The 15,950-nt window shown below is 40.1% G+C and overlaps 1 protein-coding gene across 12 annotated transcripts in view; it reads right to left on the reverse strand.

The window, feature by feature from the left end:
- Positions 1 to 15,950, reverse strand: part of ENAH (ENAH actin regulator) — a 136,208-nt gene that overhangs the window by 56,887 nt on the left and 63,371 nt on the right. For all 12 annotated transcript variants that reach the window (XM_078077842.1, XM_078077839.1, XM_078077841.1 and 9 more), the window contains exons 2-3: positions 13,188 to 13,353; positions 3,494 to 3,671 (exon numbers count right to left, since the gene is read on the reverse strand). In XM_078077842.1, coding sequence (XP_077933968.1) covers positions 3,494 to 3,671; positions 13,188 to 13,353 — 344 coding nt within the window. The remainder of the gene's footprint in view (positions 1 to 3,493; positions 3,672 to 13,187; positions 13,354 to 15,950) is intronic.

The raw sequence follows: 15,950 nt of genomic DNA on the forward strand, positions 1-15,950 counted from the left end.
AATGTGTATCAGACCAAATTTCCAGTAAGAAAAAAATTAATGGAATCTCTATATAAAAATATTTTTAAAATCTAAAAAAAAAATTTAAACATAAGAATCCCATTGTGTTCTCATCTTCAATAGCTATAAAAATCTAGCAAAAGCAGTCTTAGTTAATGGTAGAATATTTAAAGGTTTCCTTCTACAAATGTATGCTTAATCTTGGTCGAGAAGAACAAAAGCAGAATATACTTACTGGCTATGCATATGATTTTCCTTTTTAAAAAGTGAATTTAAAAAATTATTTCCTATTTTCAAATGCCCCGAACCTTCCTCAAAAACAAATTGTGCAAATTTACCTCCACTAATCATCACAAGGACTAACTTTACATTTTATATAATCCACAACTATTATCTGCAAAACTGCTATAAATGTACTTGACAAACAACACAGGAATAAAAAATATCAGTCTGGATAATGCGATCTGAACGTGTTTAAAATCAAGTCTATCATTAGAGAAAGGGAAGAGATAAACTGTAGCATTTGGTATAGAAGAACGAAGGCTAATTCAACTCTTTTTCAAGAATGTTAGAACATGTGATTTGTGTTTTTTAAATTCCAAATATAACTTGCTGTATTTAGCACCTCCTGTACTTTCCAGTATATTAGATAATTGCACACCAAGTTAAAAACAAAATAAAGGAAAACATTCCTGCCACCCTCCCTTTTCATAAAAGAGATGGAAATCTCACACACACACAGAGCACCTTATAGGTCAGTATGAATAGCCCCAAAGAAAGTAGGTTTTTCTTCATTTAAAAAAATTTTTGAGGGTTTAGAGAACTCAGGGACAAGGGAGAGGGGAAAGGAGAACAGTGCGATTATGGGTTTTGGCAAAAGAGACCGGCTAGTAACTTCAGACCCTGCCCTAGAGAGCCGCATGGTGCCTCGGTGGCCCTGGGCTCTGACCCCCACATCAGAGCGGCGCTACGGTTTTCTCTGTGAAGGCACTGAGATTCTCAAGACGATTCTGTTTGAACAAAGGTGTGCATAACTTCAAAAAAACCTGAAAATCACTCAGAAGGATAAACCAACATTCAGTGGGTAATAACCATATTAACAGCTAAAAAAACAACAAAACAAAATGAACAGAAGTATTCAATATGAAAAAATGGTTTTAAAACATGGCAAATCACTAGGCAGCAGGAAAGACCGATGTCTGCAGTCACTTCACCTTTGGGAATGTTTGTTTCTGTTGCTTCTGATCAGAGGTTCATTGGGTATACTGTTTGCTTAGGGAGGGGACACCAAGTTAAGCTTTTTCAACGTGGCTCTGGCAGGAAGACAATAGATGGTTTCAGCAAGAAACAGGCTGTGAACCCACAGCAAACGGCTGTGGAAAGGGAAGGTGCACTCAAGATGAGAGGCGACATCACTGGGTACGTTTGTTCAGGTGGACGGACGGGCCACTAAATAATCCAGGGGGTGGGAGGGGAGGACACTGTGTCCCACTGTGGAGATCTACAGAGAAAACTCTACCCTTCTGATTCTCAGCACCCAAATCCTCCTGTGCATCCACTTCCAAGCCAGTTAATACCGTCAAAGATCAGAAATTAGTGCTTAACTACAGTAATTTAGGAGAAAAGTCATTTTCTAAATAAATCATTTCCCGTGCTTTGTTTTCTCTGATGAAATTGCTAAAAACCAAAGCCTCTCTGCAGGGAGATGGTTAAGTCGGGCCCCCTTTTCCACCACTGTCCCCCTCCCCTCGGCCCACGGCATGACAGGCCCAGGCTGTGACACAGAAAAGAACAAATTTCGAGATCATCTAAGAAGACTCTATTAAATTTTTTTGCCTTACCAAAATGCTCGTAGCTAGTAAGAGGATGGGCGAGTTTCCCACTTGCCAAACTTTCTAGAATGCGAAAATTACAAGAGAATGTAACGTAGCCTCTCCACACTAAGACTCATTAATATTTCAAAAGATGGATATCAGAAGAAAAAACATTAGCATTTGCATTCTGAAAACAAACTACAGGACTACACACTGATAAAAACAATCCTTTCCATTGGGTTAAAAACAAATTGATGACAAGATAAGAAATAATCATTTTAACCACTTTAGTAACATTTAGTTCCTAATATTATCCATGGACACTCTTTTGAAGGTTTAGAAATAAAAATGCTAGTTCATTTCAAATATGGGGAAGCCAAAATGTCAGTGTCCTACGTACAGCCTCTACACTTTGGGTCTTTCATTATTTGGTGTGCAGTTGGCCTCTTCGTAGGGTATTAAGAGCCACGATTCTAGTTTCTCTGCTATGGTGAGACCACGACAAGGGGGCATTCTACCCCTGCAGCAGAAGGCCGATAAGAGACGGACATGTGGGCATTCAGAGCATCTACACCTGAGACGGTGCACACCCGAGGGCTTCTCTCTGCTACCCTCTGGACTTACTGACAAACCAGGAGCTCCAGAGGTTTCTCAAAACAGGTAAGATGTAAGAGCTATGTACCAATGCTTTACAGAAATCTTAATTTCCTCAAAAGAGCTCATATAAAACATCTACAGGCATAAAAAGGTGGTTTCGGCAAGATTCCAAAATGTCTTCTTACTCTGAAATTCGTATCTGAAATAGACTAACCCACGAGCTAGATGTTTCAACCCTTCTTAGAATAAGACACAGTATAAAAATTTAACATATCTATAACAGGTTTTGAAACTCTATACCTTCAACAAAATATCAAAAATTACTCTCTCTCTCCTCTTAAAATATATAAATACATTTTGCTTATGGCACATTTGTATATTCAACATCACTACTAAGTACGCAACAAAAGCAAGAGAAATCACATTTACACTGTTTTACATATAACTTATTTTTAGAATATAAAATCTATCTCTCCCCAAAGAGTTCACCACACATTGGCATTTTTCCTCTTCAATCTTGTGAACCAAAACTAAAACACAGTTCATCTCTGATGCATACACAGATTTAAATCCTGGGTTCTTAAACAGTGAATTATTTCTGCTTCTCTTTTTAACCACCATGCAGTGTAGGAGGAGATGCAATTCATGGCTCGTACCACCTGAGGGCACTCCTAAAATCTTTAAACAACTTTCAGGATCAAGTTCTATGAACGTGGAGGAAGGGAATCCAGTCCTACTTGAAATTCATGGGCTCGGTAGTGACTTAAAAAACATGTTTCAGAAAACATGTGTTTCTTCGTACAAGGGCAAGATGATACATACACATAACTTCTATCCACTGCATATCCTCTGAGCCTCACATCATGCAAGAAAAGCTGAGGTTCTAGAGGAGGAGCATAACTATCTTCAAAAGAGAGGGTTAAAAATTGACTAACCAATCTCATGAAATTATCCTTCTAGACCGTATGTTTATCGTCAACAAACCAAAGCTTTGTTTTGAAACTCAAGAATTAACTTCAAATATATTTCACATTCACATATACATGGCACTTCGAGAAAACAAGTAAACCCAAACACCGTACCTGTTTCCTGGGAATTCAACACCTCTAAGGCATGCATCATGGCACTTGCGAAGACATTGGCATCCTCCTTGCTGCCAAAGTTGAGGCCATACACCTGTCGAGCATCTCGCCACTGGTGGAAGGTCTGCGTAGCCTGATTGTACTTCAACCCCTTAGGGATGGCACAATTTATCACCACCTGAAAGACAGGGATGCCTCACGGAGTCAACCTAATACTCAGCAGAATCAACAAACCCTGACTGGATGTACTCATTCAAACCTGTTCCTCACGGGCCTTGGCAAAAAAAAAAAAAAAGGTTAAAAACCATTCTCTCGGGTAAAATCAGCCAGCAGAAATAACAGTCTGATGGAAGGTAAGCTGTCTGATGTTACAAAGGTCTGGCCTTAAAACAGTAAATCAACAGAACAAAAAAAAAAAAAAATCTACACCCTCATTAAATATATTTTAACCTGCTTATTGAAGTACTGTACATGCAGAAAACATATAAAACATAAGCAGTGAACGGTCCCACACAGCCAAAATCCTGATGCAGAAAAAGGAATGTTAACACCAGAAACTTCCTTTGTAAGTCCTTCACCTCCCCACAGGCGCCAGCCACAGTTCTAGCATCACAGATCTGTTCTTGGGCTTCTGAATTTACGTAAGCGGAGCTACACGATACCTACTGTCAGGGCCTGCTCTCCGTTCCTCAGGACTGTTCGTGGGAGTCAGCTCTCCGTTGCACGCAGCTCTGGTTTATTCTTTTTCACCGCTCTGTGGTGTTCCATCGTACCAACCACGCTTATTTACCCATCCTCCCATTCATGAACATTTGCATTGTTTGCAGTTTGGCGCTATTAAAAACACTGGTTATGAACATCCTACTAAATGTTTTCTGCTGCACATGGGCACCCATTCTGTTGAGCGTATACCCAGGAGTGGAGTTGTCACAGGCCAAAGACATGCTCAACTTCAGCAGACAACTCCAAGTAGCTTTGCAAATTGGTTCTATCAATTTTCACTTCCATGGCAGCATACAACAGCTTGCATAAGCACACATACAACATTACAACTGCAATTGTCTGCCTTTATCTGAGCACTTCTGGTAGGTATGAGTACCATACCACTGTGGTTCCAGTTGCATATATCCCTGATTACTAATGAGATTTAGTACTGTTCCATGTTCTAACGGTTATGTGGATATCTTCTATGAACACCTGCTTAAATTAAATCTCTTGCCTGTTTTTCTACTGAGCTGTCCATCTTTTTCTCTGCTGATTTGGAAGAGTACTTTATACATTCTGGATAGGACCCCACCGCGGGTTATCCAGGCTGCAAATACCTTCTCCCAGGGTGCAGCCTGCCTTGTCACTCCCTGAACGGTGTCTTCTGATGAATACAAGTTCTTAACTTTTATTCAGTCCAAAGTAGTGATCTTTTCCTTTCATGGTTAATGCTTTTTGTAACTTGTTTAAAAAGTGCTTCTCAATTCCAAGACCACAAAAATATTATCCCATATTATTTTAGGAGCTTTACTGTTTTACTTTCATAGTTACATCTCCTAATCCACCTGGAAAGTTTAGCCTCTGGTGTGAAATAAGGTTCGAGTTTCCTTTTCATTTCAATATGGCCATCCAATCAATCCAGCATGATCTATTAACTATGCTGCAGGCTTACTTTTTTCATAAATCAAGTGTCTAGATGGCTCTGTTTTGTTCTACTGGTCAACATGCCTATCTCTGAGCCAACATCACAGTGTCTTAATTACCGTAGCTCTATCCTAAACCTTGACTGCCACTAGAGTATGTCGTCCTTCCTCTGTCGTTCTTCACTGTTGCTGTGGCTAGCCTCAATTCCTAGTGTGCAGCTACAGTTTTATATTCAGATTATTAATTCTGCATGACTTACACAATCTGCCTGTCTCCGCTTTTCACTGGAGGGTTCAGTCCATTTATTATGTTTCATGTAAATTATATACGAATTTGGGCCTAACTCCATCCCACCTTCTTTTTTTTTTTGAAGATTTATTTATTTATTTATTTGAGAGAGAGAGAGAGAGAGAGAGAGAGAGAGCACATGAGAGGGGGGAGGGTCAGAGGGAGAAGCAGACTCCCTGCTGAGCAGGGAGCCCGATGCGGGACTCGATCCCGGGACTCCAGGATCATGACCTGAGCCGAAGGCAGTCGTTTAACCAACTGAGCCACCCAGGCACCCCTCCATCCCACCTTCTTTAAGAGTGTATTATTATTACCCTTCTACTAGCTTGCTAGTTATACAAGCTTTCACTGCCCTAGAGAGTATGACATGCATCAACACCTCACTGTTACTTTATACAACAGATGATCACTGAAGATTTGCCCATATTTACACCTGCTGCTACTTTTTATTCCTTCTGCCCTTTCCAAGCTTCTGATCATGAGGAACACATTTCAGAATTTCAATTTCTTTCAATATAGATCTTGTGATGAATTCTCTCCATTTTTGTCTGTCAGAAAATGTCTTTAATTCACCTTCATTTTCGAAGAGGATTTTTATTACGTAGGCCACTTGTTTTCTTTCAAGCCCACTGTCTTCTCAGTTTTTGCTGCTTCTACTGAGAAGTCAGCTGACCATTTGCTGCAGCATCTCCAAGCTGTTTTGTCTTCACTGGCTGCTCACAGGTCTCACACTGCATTTAGTTTATAATGATTTCATATGATGGGTTTATATATGGTTTTCTCTGTATTTATCCCACTTAAGGTTTACAGCATTTCTACGTTGATGTTTTATTGTTAACTTCTGAAAATTCTTTTTCGTGACCTCAGTTTTTCTTTTGTCCTAGTCTCTCCTCTCCTCATGCGTCCAAGGAGAGGATGCGTTTTCACTACATCCACAATCGTCTTTTTTCTCTTAATTCCCTTCATCTTTTTCACCACCCCCCATCCCTCCCCTCTGGCAGTGCCCCATTTATTCTCTGGATTTATGAATCTATTTCTGTTTTCTGTTTTTGTTTTTTAGATTCCACATGTAAGTGAAATCGTATGGTATTTGTCTTTTATTTCATTTAGTATCATAACCTCCAGATCCATCTATGTTGTTGCAAACAGCAAGGTTTCATTCTTTTTTATGGCCAAGGAATATTCTCTTGTGTACACACACCACATCTTCTTTATCCATGTGTCTATCAGCAAACACTTGGGTTACTTCCACATTTTGCCTATTGTAAATACTGCTGCCATAAACATAGGGGTGCATATACCTTCTGGAATTAGTTTTTGTTTCCCTGTGTTTTTTTATGTGCCCATATTTTTCCTCTCTCAGAATTTCTTAGTTTCAGTTTGAATATTTTCTTCTTCTTTTTGGGGTGGGGGGCAGAGGAAGAGAGAGAATCCTAAGCAGGCTCCACCCCCAGCACAGAGCCTGATGCGGGGCTCCATCTCATGACCCCTAGATCACAACCTGAGCTGACTGTGCCACCCAGGCACCCCTGAATATTTTCTTCTGACCTATATTCCGTTTACTGCTTCCCTTTAGCTGTCCCTAGTTGGCTGTAAAACCCACTAGCGAACTGTTAACAGCACTGAGCTTCCAATTCTGAAATTTCCATGTGGTTCTTTTTTCAAGTTTCTATTCTCTGCTGAAATTCTCAACCTTGTGCTAGTTCCTTGAATATGTTAAGCAGAGTTACTCTAAAGTCAATTCTGGATTCCCAGTGGGTCTGTTCTGTTACCACCCCTCTTGCCTCCTCACGGGCCTGGTGATTTTGATTTCATGCCAGACGCTGTGTGTGGACAACTGTATGGAAATTGTGAAGCCTACAATGACGTTATATTTTTCCAGGGAAGAATCACCCATTTGCTTCTGGCAAGCAGCTAGGAAAACTAACAATCTGAAATCACCTTAATCCCAGAATGAATGAAGTGATTAGAGGCTGGGTATCAGTTCCCGTAAAGACCAGCCTCATTCTGAGGCAAACCTCTTCCCAGGGGATGGGGCTTGGGGGTCCCGAATCATGGCCCGAGGCTTACCAAGAAAACCCTCCCTCATGAGCAGGCTCTAACTCCCGAGTTCTTGTTCTGCTAGTCCCAGGAATCCGCCAAAAGCTCTGCTTAGTCCTCTCCTTCAAAACTGAGACGTGCCTCTAGGTAAATAGAGGTCTGAAGCTGGGCTCACTTCTCTGGTTCTCTCTTCTTGCAGATTATGGACCCGTAATTCGTTGTCATGTAGGCACTCCAAACACTTTCCTCTTATTATTATTCTGTCCAATTGTGTTAGTTCTCAGAGAGAAGCTCTGTCTCTATTACCTCATCCACCAATACCCAAACTTGAAATTATTTTTAAATAAGATGACCTCTTAAAGACATTATTCCAGACACAAACTGACAAATACTGTCGGACTCCACTTATCTGAAATACCTACAATAGTCAAATTCATTAAAAACAACAGGTGGAATGAAGGTTGCCAGGACTATGGAAGAGCAAACAGAGACTGTTTCACGGGTTCAGTTTCAGCATGGGAGGAAGATGAACAGTGGTGATGGTTGCACACCCATGTGAGTGAACCTAATACGACTGAACTCTACACTCAGACGGGTAAAATGGTCAATATTACGTGATGTATATTTTACAATTTAAACAACGATGGCCTCTTGTCATGTGATGTTTGTACGTATCGGAGCGGGGGCCACAAATCATCATCAGAAAATTATAAGCCCCATTTGAAGGTGGATCTATATCCCTGCTTGGCAAATAATCTGAAAAGGTCAGGCAAAAACAGCGACATTCACTTTATCAATCGTTCAGCAACAGAATATTAGAAAAGAGGAGGAAAATGTTACTTAAATCAAATTATGTACATCACTAGTTCACTTCCACCACAGGGAGAGATTGAACGTGTTGATTCAACTACTTCGTTCATTTCTAACTTTCAAGGATAGGCAGTACTGTACATAATCTCAAGAAACTTAATTTTTTATTTATTTTTTACATTTTATTAAGTAGGCTCCATGCCCAATATGGGGCTTGAACTCACGAACCTGAGATCAAGAGTCGCAGACTCTACTGAGCCAGCCAGGCACCCCTCAAAGAACAAAAGTAAAAGGGAAAGCAGATATGTTCACATAAGACTAACTGCTTGCTGGAGGTCCACAAGGGATGCCACCAGATTTGGACTTGATCATCACCCTCAATACTTCCCATCCAATGAGCCTGAGTCTGGATGAATGGTAATGTTCTATCCTCCATGTGCTCACCCACTTCCAGACATATCCTAGCAGAGCAAACCATACACTGAGCATCTACTCTTCCTTGTCTTCTTGGCTCAGTATCTGATCCTGTCTATGAAGTCATTCACGACCCTCCCTCCCCGTCTTCTCAACAAAATGACGGTTTCTGTATGCTGCACTGTGCTGCGAATTACATTTACCATAACTGAAACAACTTCTTTACTGCAGCTTTCTTTCAAATGTAAGCACAGTGCTTAGAACATAATACGCACTTAGAAAGTGTTAAGCAAAAAAAGGGGGGGAGAATATTTTAATACGTATGTATGTAATATGTGTGCATTCAATCTGAAAAATAAATGGGGGATGATTTTTTTTTAAATGGCTCTCACTACAAAAAATTTAGATATTATTTAACAAAGTATAAAAACATGTTTCCACTTTAAACAGACTGATAACCACTAAAAAATGTAACAAGGTAGCAGTGCCTGGCTCAGCCGGGCAAGCATCCAACTCTTGGTTTAGGCTCAGGTTGTGATCTCAGGGTCGGGTATCGAGCTCCGGGTCAGGTATCGAGCCCCGGGTCGGGATCCATGCTCAGCAGGGAGTCTGCTTGAGATTCTCTCTCTCCCTTTCCCTCTGCCCCTCCCCTCCGCTTCCTCTCTCTAAAATAAATAAATCTTAAAAAAAATCAAAAAAGGTTAACAAGATGGTCTGGAATGAAAGGAAACCAATTAGGGGCGCCTGGGTGGCTCAGTTAGTTAAGCGTCTGACTCTTGATTTCAGCTCAGGTCATGATCTCAGGGTTGTGAGATCAAACCCCCCATCGGATTCTCTCTCTCTCTCTCCCCCTCGGTCCCTCCCACCCCTAAGAAAGAAGGAAAGAAAAGAAAAGAAAAGAAGTCAATCATTTATCAGATATATTCTTAGGTACATTATCATTTTTGATACTTTAGCATATCTTTGTAAAATACCTGCACAACACAGGTTTAAACTGTATGGGTCCACTTACATACGGACATGTTTTTGAAACAATCCAGTGCTATAAATGTATGTTCTCTTCCTTATGATTTTCTTAATAGCATTTTCTTTTCTCCAGCTCACTTCATTGTAAGAACACAATGCCTAATACATATAACATACAAAATAATGTGTCCATCGACTATTTATGTTATCGGTGAGGCTTCCGGTGAACTGTAGGCTATATTAGCAGGTAAGCTTTGGGGGAGTGGAAGGTTATACATGGATTTTCAACTGCACAGGAGGTGGTGACCCCTACCCCCATGTTGTTCAAGGGTCAGCTGTATTTTCAAATTGTTTATTGCTAGGTACACAAAAATACTAGTGATTTTTATAAACTGATCTTTTATCCAGCAAACATGCTCAACAATCTTATTAGTTCTCATATCTCATCTGCAGATGCTCCTGGGATTTTTTATGTAGACAACTGTATCACCAGGAAATAAGGTCAGCTCTGTTTCCTCCTTTCCAAACCGTAGAGCTTGGATTCCTTCATCTTCCTATCACTAGGTTACCTCCCCCTCTGCACTGCTAAATGCAAATGATTAAAGCTGAAATCCCCAAGTAATTCCCGAGTCTCATGGTAATCCCCTCCAACACTACACCATCCTGTAAGGTGTTGGATGTATGTTTATACTATGCATCCTTATTAGCGTAAGAAAATTCATTTTTATGCCAAATGTGCTGAAAATTATTATGTATGGATTTTATAAAATGCTTTTTCTGAATCTCTCTCTCTCTCTTTTTTATAGGCTTTTTCCTGGTAAATTACATTAATTAATTATCTAATGTTAAACTAGCCTTACATTACTGAGATGGAGACAAACCGTATTGGTCAAGAGGTGGTAATTTTTTTCCATATAGATTGCTGCATTAGGTCTGCTAGTATCTTACTGAGGGCTTTTATATCTATAGGTCAATGCTCATACTGAGGCTGGCCTATAATCTTCCTCTCTCAAATTGTTCTATGTTGCAGGTATCAAAATTATAGTAGCCTCATAAAATACTATTCTTTAGAACCGTCTGTATAAAACAGGTAATATCTTAAAGGTTTTTAGATTTTGTTTGTAAAGCTCTGGACACCCTCCCTCCTTGTTTTTTAGATTTTGGGGGCAGACTATTAATTATTGATATATTTTATGATTGTCAGTCTGTTTTTCTATTTTTCTGCCAGCCTTGGTAAATTATATTTTCTACAAGATGACCTATTTCTTGGCTAAAGCTGGTCATAATATTTTTTTTAAGATTTTTATTTATTAATTATTTGACAGAGAGATAGCAAGAGAGTGAACACAAGCAGGGGGACTGGGAGAGGAAGCAGCAGAAAAGCTGTTCATAATATTATAATTGATTTCCTTACTATAACTGTAACAATCTTTTTTAATCCTAATACTGTTTATTTGTAACTTTTCATTTTTTGTTTGATTCTGCCTATTTTTCCATTCAATGAAACGCTTTTGTGTTAATAATTTCCATTTCTTTTTTATTTATTTAATATCTCCTTTTATTTTTAGTATTTCCTCCTGCTTTCTTTGGGTCAAGCTCATTACATGCCATGAAGATCTGTCCAAAGAGCAGCTTAGATGTTTTACCGGTTTCTACATGTAACATCCTGTCACTCCAGTCGAAGTCTTTTATTTTCTAAACATTTTTTAATCTTCATAATGATTTCATCTTAGTGTCACAAATTATTTAGAAGTTTTTTTTAAATTTCCAAACATTCCAAGAAACATTCCATTTATCAAAACCTAGAAGTCATAGTTTACTTATGAATAAAAATTTCAGTGTTTCATATGAAAATTTCCTGACATATTTCTAATTATTTTTTTCATTCATTCAGGCATAACTGATACATAACATTATATTTATATAATATAATAATATCCAGGTGTACAATATAACGATTCAATCTAACTATTTTTAAATAGTCATTTTCTTTTCTACCAACATTTAGATACTTTTAGGGTCGTTAATCAGTACTATGAAATGACCAAAGCATCAAATTTACCAAATGTATCGTACTGGTTTGACATGTTGTATTAAAAATGCTGAGCCATTTCTAGCAAGTTTAAGTTGTGCAGTCTTCACTTTCTTCTCTGTAATAGCATCTTTGGGAGTGTCTGATCTGTCTTGGGCCTGACTCATGCGGGGACACAGTGTCGGAGGGAGAGCCCTCTGCAGCACCTGGATTCCTGACCAGCAGCGAAGGGTCCTGGTACACAGACTGGGAACCAGAGAAGGGCTGAGCAATGGGGCGGAGAGTGGGAGGGGGAGACCGAGGAGGGAAAGAACAGGGCAGGGTGGGGTTCAGGGTGGCCAACAGAGGGAGAAGGGACCCTGCGAAGGCAGGAAGGGGGGCAGGCTGGGCAGTTTGCATTAAGCAGGGGAACTGCTCCATCCGCGGAACGACTCCGTACTGCATGCGTTTCTGCAAGGTGTCCCAGGAGGGTCACCAGTGTCTGTTAATTTCCGGACCACGGTTGTGTAAATGAAGTTGGAGGCTCCCATCTTTCAGAAAGCCACACACGCCTTTGCCTCCCAGGCTGACGGTGTGCAGGCTGGGGTGGAGCCCCGCCCTGCACACAAACTGTGGTCTCAGAGCCCGACCGCTCACAGGCCCACAGCCACCGCACGCACCCGTGACGAACCTGAGTCCCTAGGTGCTCGTAGTTCATAACCACCACCCTAAAACACAGGGCTGCTGCAGTGTCCAGCTGCACACGACATCTCAGGGTGTCCCAGTGGAGACCTGTCTTTCTTCAGTTAAGGGCTCAGCTGGAAATTTGTTCCATTTTTCCTGCATGTGGCTAACACTGGTTGATTCCACCATCTTATCGGAACCAAAAGTATTTCATAAAGCTGTCCTTTAGAGAAGTTCTTGCTGCTATTAGCATATACTTAATGCTAGTAAGACCCCATCTACATTTTCCTCTATCTACTGCTCCTGGTCTGTTAAGGCCCAAGAAATCAACTCATCTGATAAATTCAGTGACCTTTCTGAGAAATCCAGGTCAGGGAATTAATAAAAGCTTGGTTTTCATCCTAGATAGGCATTGCAAAAGCCTAACTATTCCAACAACTTTAATACCACAATTTTTCTATCATACATGAATTCAACAGTATTTTCTGAAATTATTTACACTTTCAACTCCTTCCGCTAGCCCCACACCTTCGGCAGGAAATCAATTCCTTAAACATACAGTCTGCTCCTTAAGTGGTATTTCACATTTTTGTTTGTCCTAAATTTACTTTAGATTCCCAAACCTAGTTAGCTGGCAGGCCAGAAGACCTCATGCATGTTCATAATTTAAAGTCTTACTTATATTTTTGTGCAATTAGCTCTAAATCCTCACCCTTAGGAAGGCAAACCAGTACCCAGTTCTCCCGCACAGAATATGCTGAGTGCACCGGCAAAACACGACTTCAGTTTACTATTTTACACGTCCTTTTGTGATTCTAGACAACTTTCAGTAAGGATTTAGCAGACCCTTACCTGATGGTCCTGAATCTTCCTGCCCACCACTCGGAACGTGTTGTTGCCTGTGTGGTGGTATATGTGAACCCTGCTGAACCCAGCTGAGCCGCCAGCTGGTACCCACTTCTTGTTGGCGTCATCATAAACCATCACAGCAGCTCTTGCCTGACAGATACTCTGTTCACTGCAAAAAATAAAACACGCAAACTTAAGATACTTGAAATATGCTAAGTTTCCCAAACAGCTATACAGAGTTAGCCAACAATCAGTGCTTTCCTGGGTGCTGGAACAAGAAAGACAGTGGCTTCCTGCCTTTATGGGCAGAGCCTGATGGGGAGAAGAGACCAAAAACCGAAGTATGATTAGGGACCATAGGAGGCCCGGATCCACGAAGAGCACAGAGAAAGCAACACAAGAACTGTTTTCTAACTGAATACATTGAGTATCTAACACGCTCATGAAACTGAATACAACTACAAGTATAAATTAACCATCATTTGTTCAAATGCACATCTGTTTATAATACTGGTGACCTGTGATTACCCACTCTTTACTGGCAAGAGTAGTTTTACCATCAGGCTTGCTTCAAGTTCTACAAAACAAATTTTGATAAGCTCTATCTTCCCCTTGAAATATGGAGTGGCCACTAACAATCAATGGATGTGGCAATGGGACTAAGTCCCTGTTTCCACTTCGGCAAGACAACATCCTATGTCCTGAATTTCTTCATGTAAAAATGAGGTAATTTCTAAAGATTCTTCTAGAGTTTTAATTCTAACCTTCATAGACAAATATTAAAGGAAAGGCTATTTCTATGCTAGAATCTAAATCTCAGCTTTGTTTCAACTATTTGTTACCAAGTAAGCCTGAGATACAGAAATAAAATGTAGAGATGATCTTAATTTCCTATTAAGTACTAGGTTCATCTTTTAAATATTCTAAACTACTACTAGGGGAAAAAAGACTGATTTGAGGGGCGCCTGGGTGGCTCAGTGGGTGAAGTGTCTGCCTTCGGCTCAGGTCATGATCCCAGGGTCCTGGGATCGAGCCCCGCATCGGGCTCTCTGCTTTATCTCTCTCTGTCAAATAATAAAATCTTTAAAAAAAAAAAAAAAAAGGCTGATTTGAATTTTATTACTTCATACCATATCTTATTTTTTAAAGAATCAAATACCAAGAGTGAGCAACAGAAGAAAACAGATATGTTGTGCTGACCCAACTAAAATAACACAATCTCCACAGTGAAGACTTATCGGATGCTTAAAGCAGAAGTTAATGGAGATGCCCCCAAGTAGCTCATCCAACCTCATCCTTAACAAAAGCACCACTCATCTACCAATTTTAACCTCAAAGATTTTAAACAACTAATCATGTGGGTTCTTGGCCAATGTCCTCAAAAACAAAAAGTCACTTTCAGGCCCTCTCCTCTTCCTCACACTCCTGCCCCATCCCTCAACAGCCTGTGGTTTACTCTTGTCACGTGACTTGATGACAGAAGAACAGGGGAGACCCACAGGGGTCACAGCACTGAGCAACACAGTCACTTCAGAACATCATTATTTCTAATTTTCCATCAGAGAAACTTTACAAAAACTTAACTCGTAACAATATTTGTGCAGCACACACACTGAAATAGAGTGGTACTGTCTAAATTTTTATGTTGCACTGAAATTTCTTGGTAAACTAGTCCTGGGAATAAAAACAAGTTAATGACAAAAGCTTGAATTATTTCTAAATGCCTGATTAAAGAGCATTTGTCAGCACAGAAGCTGAAATCTCTTCATCACTCACAAGAGAAATACTTGTGAAGTGACAGCATTTTCAGGACCTCACACAAAGATTATGTGAAACAAGCTAAGGCAAAGTGCCCCTTACAACATATCATCCAAGAAAGAAATCTACTACTAATCGTAAATAACAAAACAGTATTTTCCAGTTTTCAAAAAAATTAGTATTTTGGACACGTCTCCTAAGATTCATAATACAATGTCTCCTCCAGAAGTCCCAGTGGGATCATAGAAGCCAAAGCAATAAACCCCCTTTTGCTGTAAATTAAGTCATTCCATGACTAAAAAAACCAAACCAAAACAAAACAAAACAAAAAAACCTTTTAAATACACATAGGAAATCTAAAACCAAGAGAGTTAGACATACTGTCCCCACTTTTTCCTCCATTTTTCTCCACCATTGCTCTGGAGTGGGCTGCTGGAGACATTCCAAATAGTGAAGCACACAGTTAACTCAACAGCTTTAACTAATCCTTGATTAATCAAGATACATACAAACTACTTAGCAATCAAATGTCTGGTCACTTCCATTTCCCTGGGAAAGCTATCACCACAGAAACAAAGACAAAGAGACACATCCAAGCAGCCAAGAGAGGACAGAAATGCCAAAATTTGTTGACTAGTTTTCTAATGAAGATGAAAAGAAATCTTCAAAATGAGATGCTAAAAATACAAACCCAGCTCTAAGCGAAGCCAATAAGCACAAAGAAAAGCCAAAGATTAAAGAGAAGAAAAAGTAACAAGGCTGTGTGGCAAGCTGTGAGGGACAGGTTATGCCCGAATAACTCTGTCGTCCTAGAAGCCACAGCAAGGCCCAGACAAGAAGGGACAGCATCACCCGCTGGGGTCCTCAGTGACAAATGCAAGCCAAGTCCTTCCAATTCCATTCCACAGCATCTGAGGACCTCTCCTCACTAGACAGACATCTGTGTTGTAATAGAAATTACCTGCTTTGTCCCAGCTCCAGGCACAGAGATCCTAAAACCCCTGGGAT

The sequence above is a fragment of the Halichoerus grypus genome, chromosome 7 (assembly GCF_964656455.1).
Source record: "Halichoerus grypus chromosome 7, mHalGry1.hap1.1, whole genome shotgun sequence".
Lineage (NCBI taxonomy): Eukaryota > Metazoa > Chordata > Mammalia > Carnivora > Phocidae > Halichoerus > Halichoerus grypus.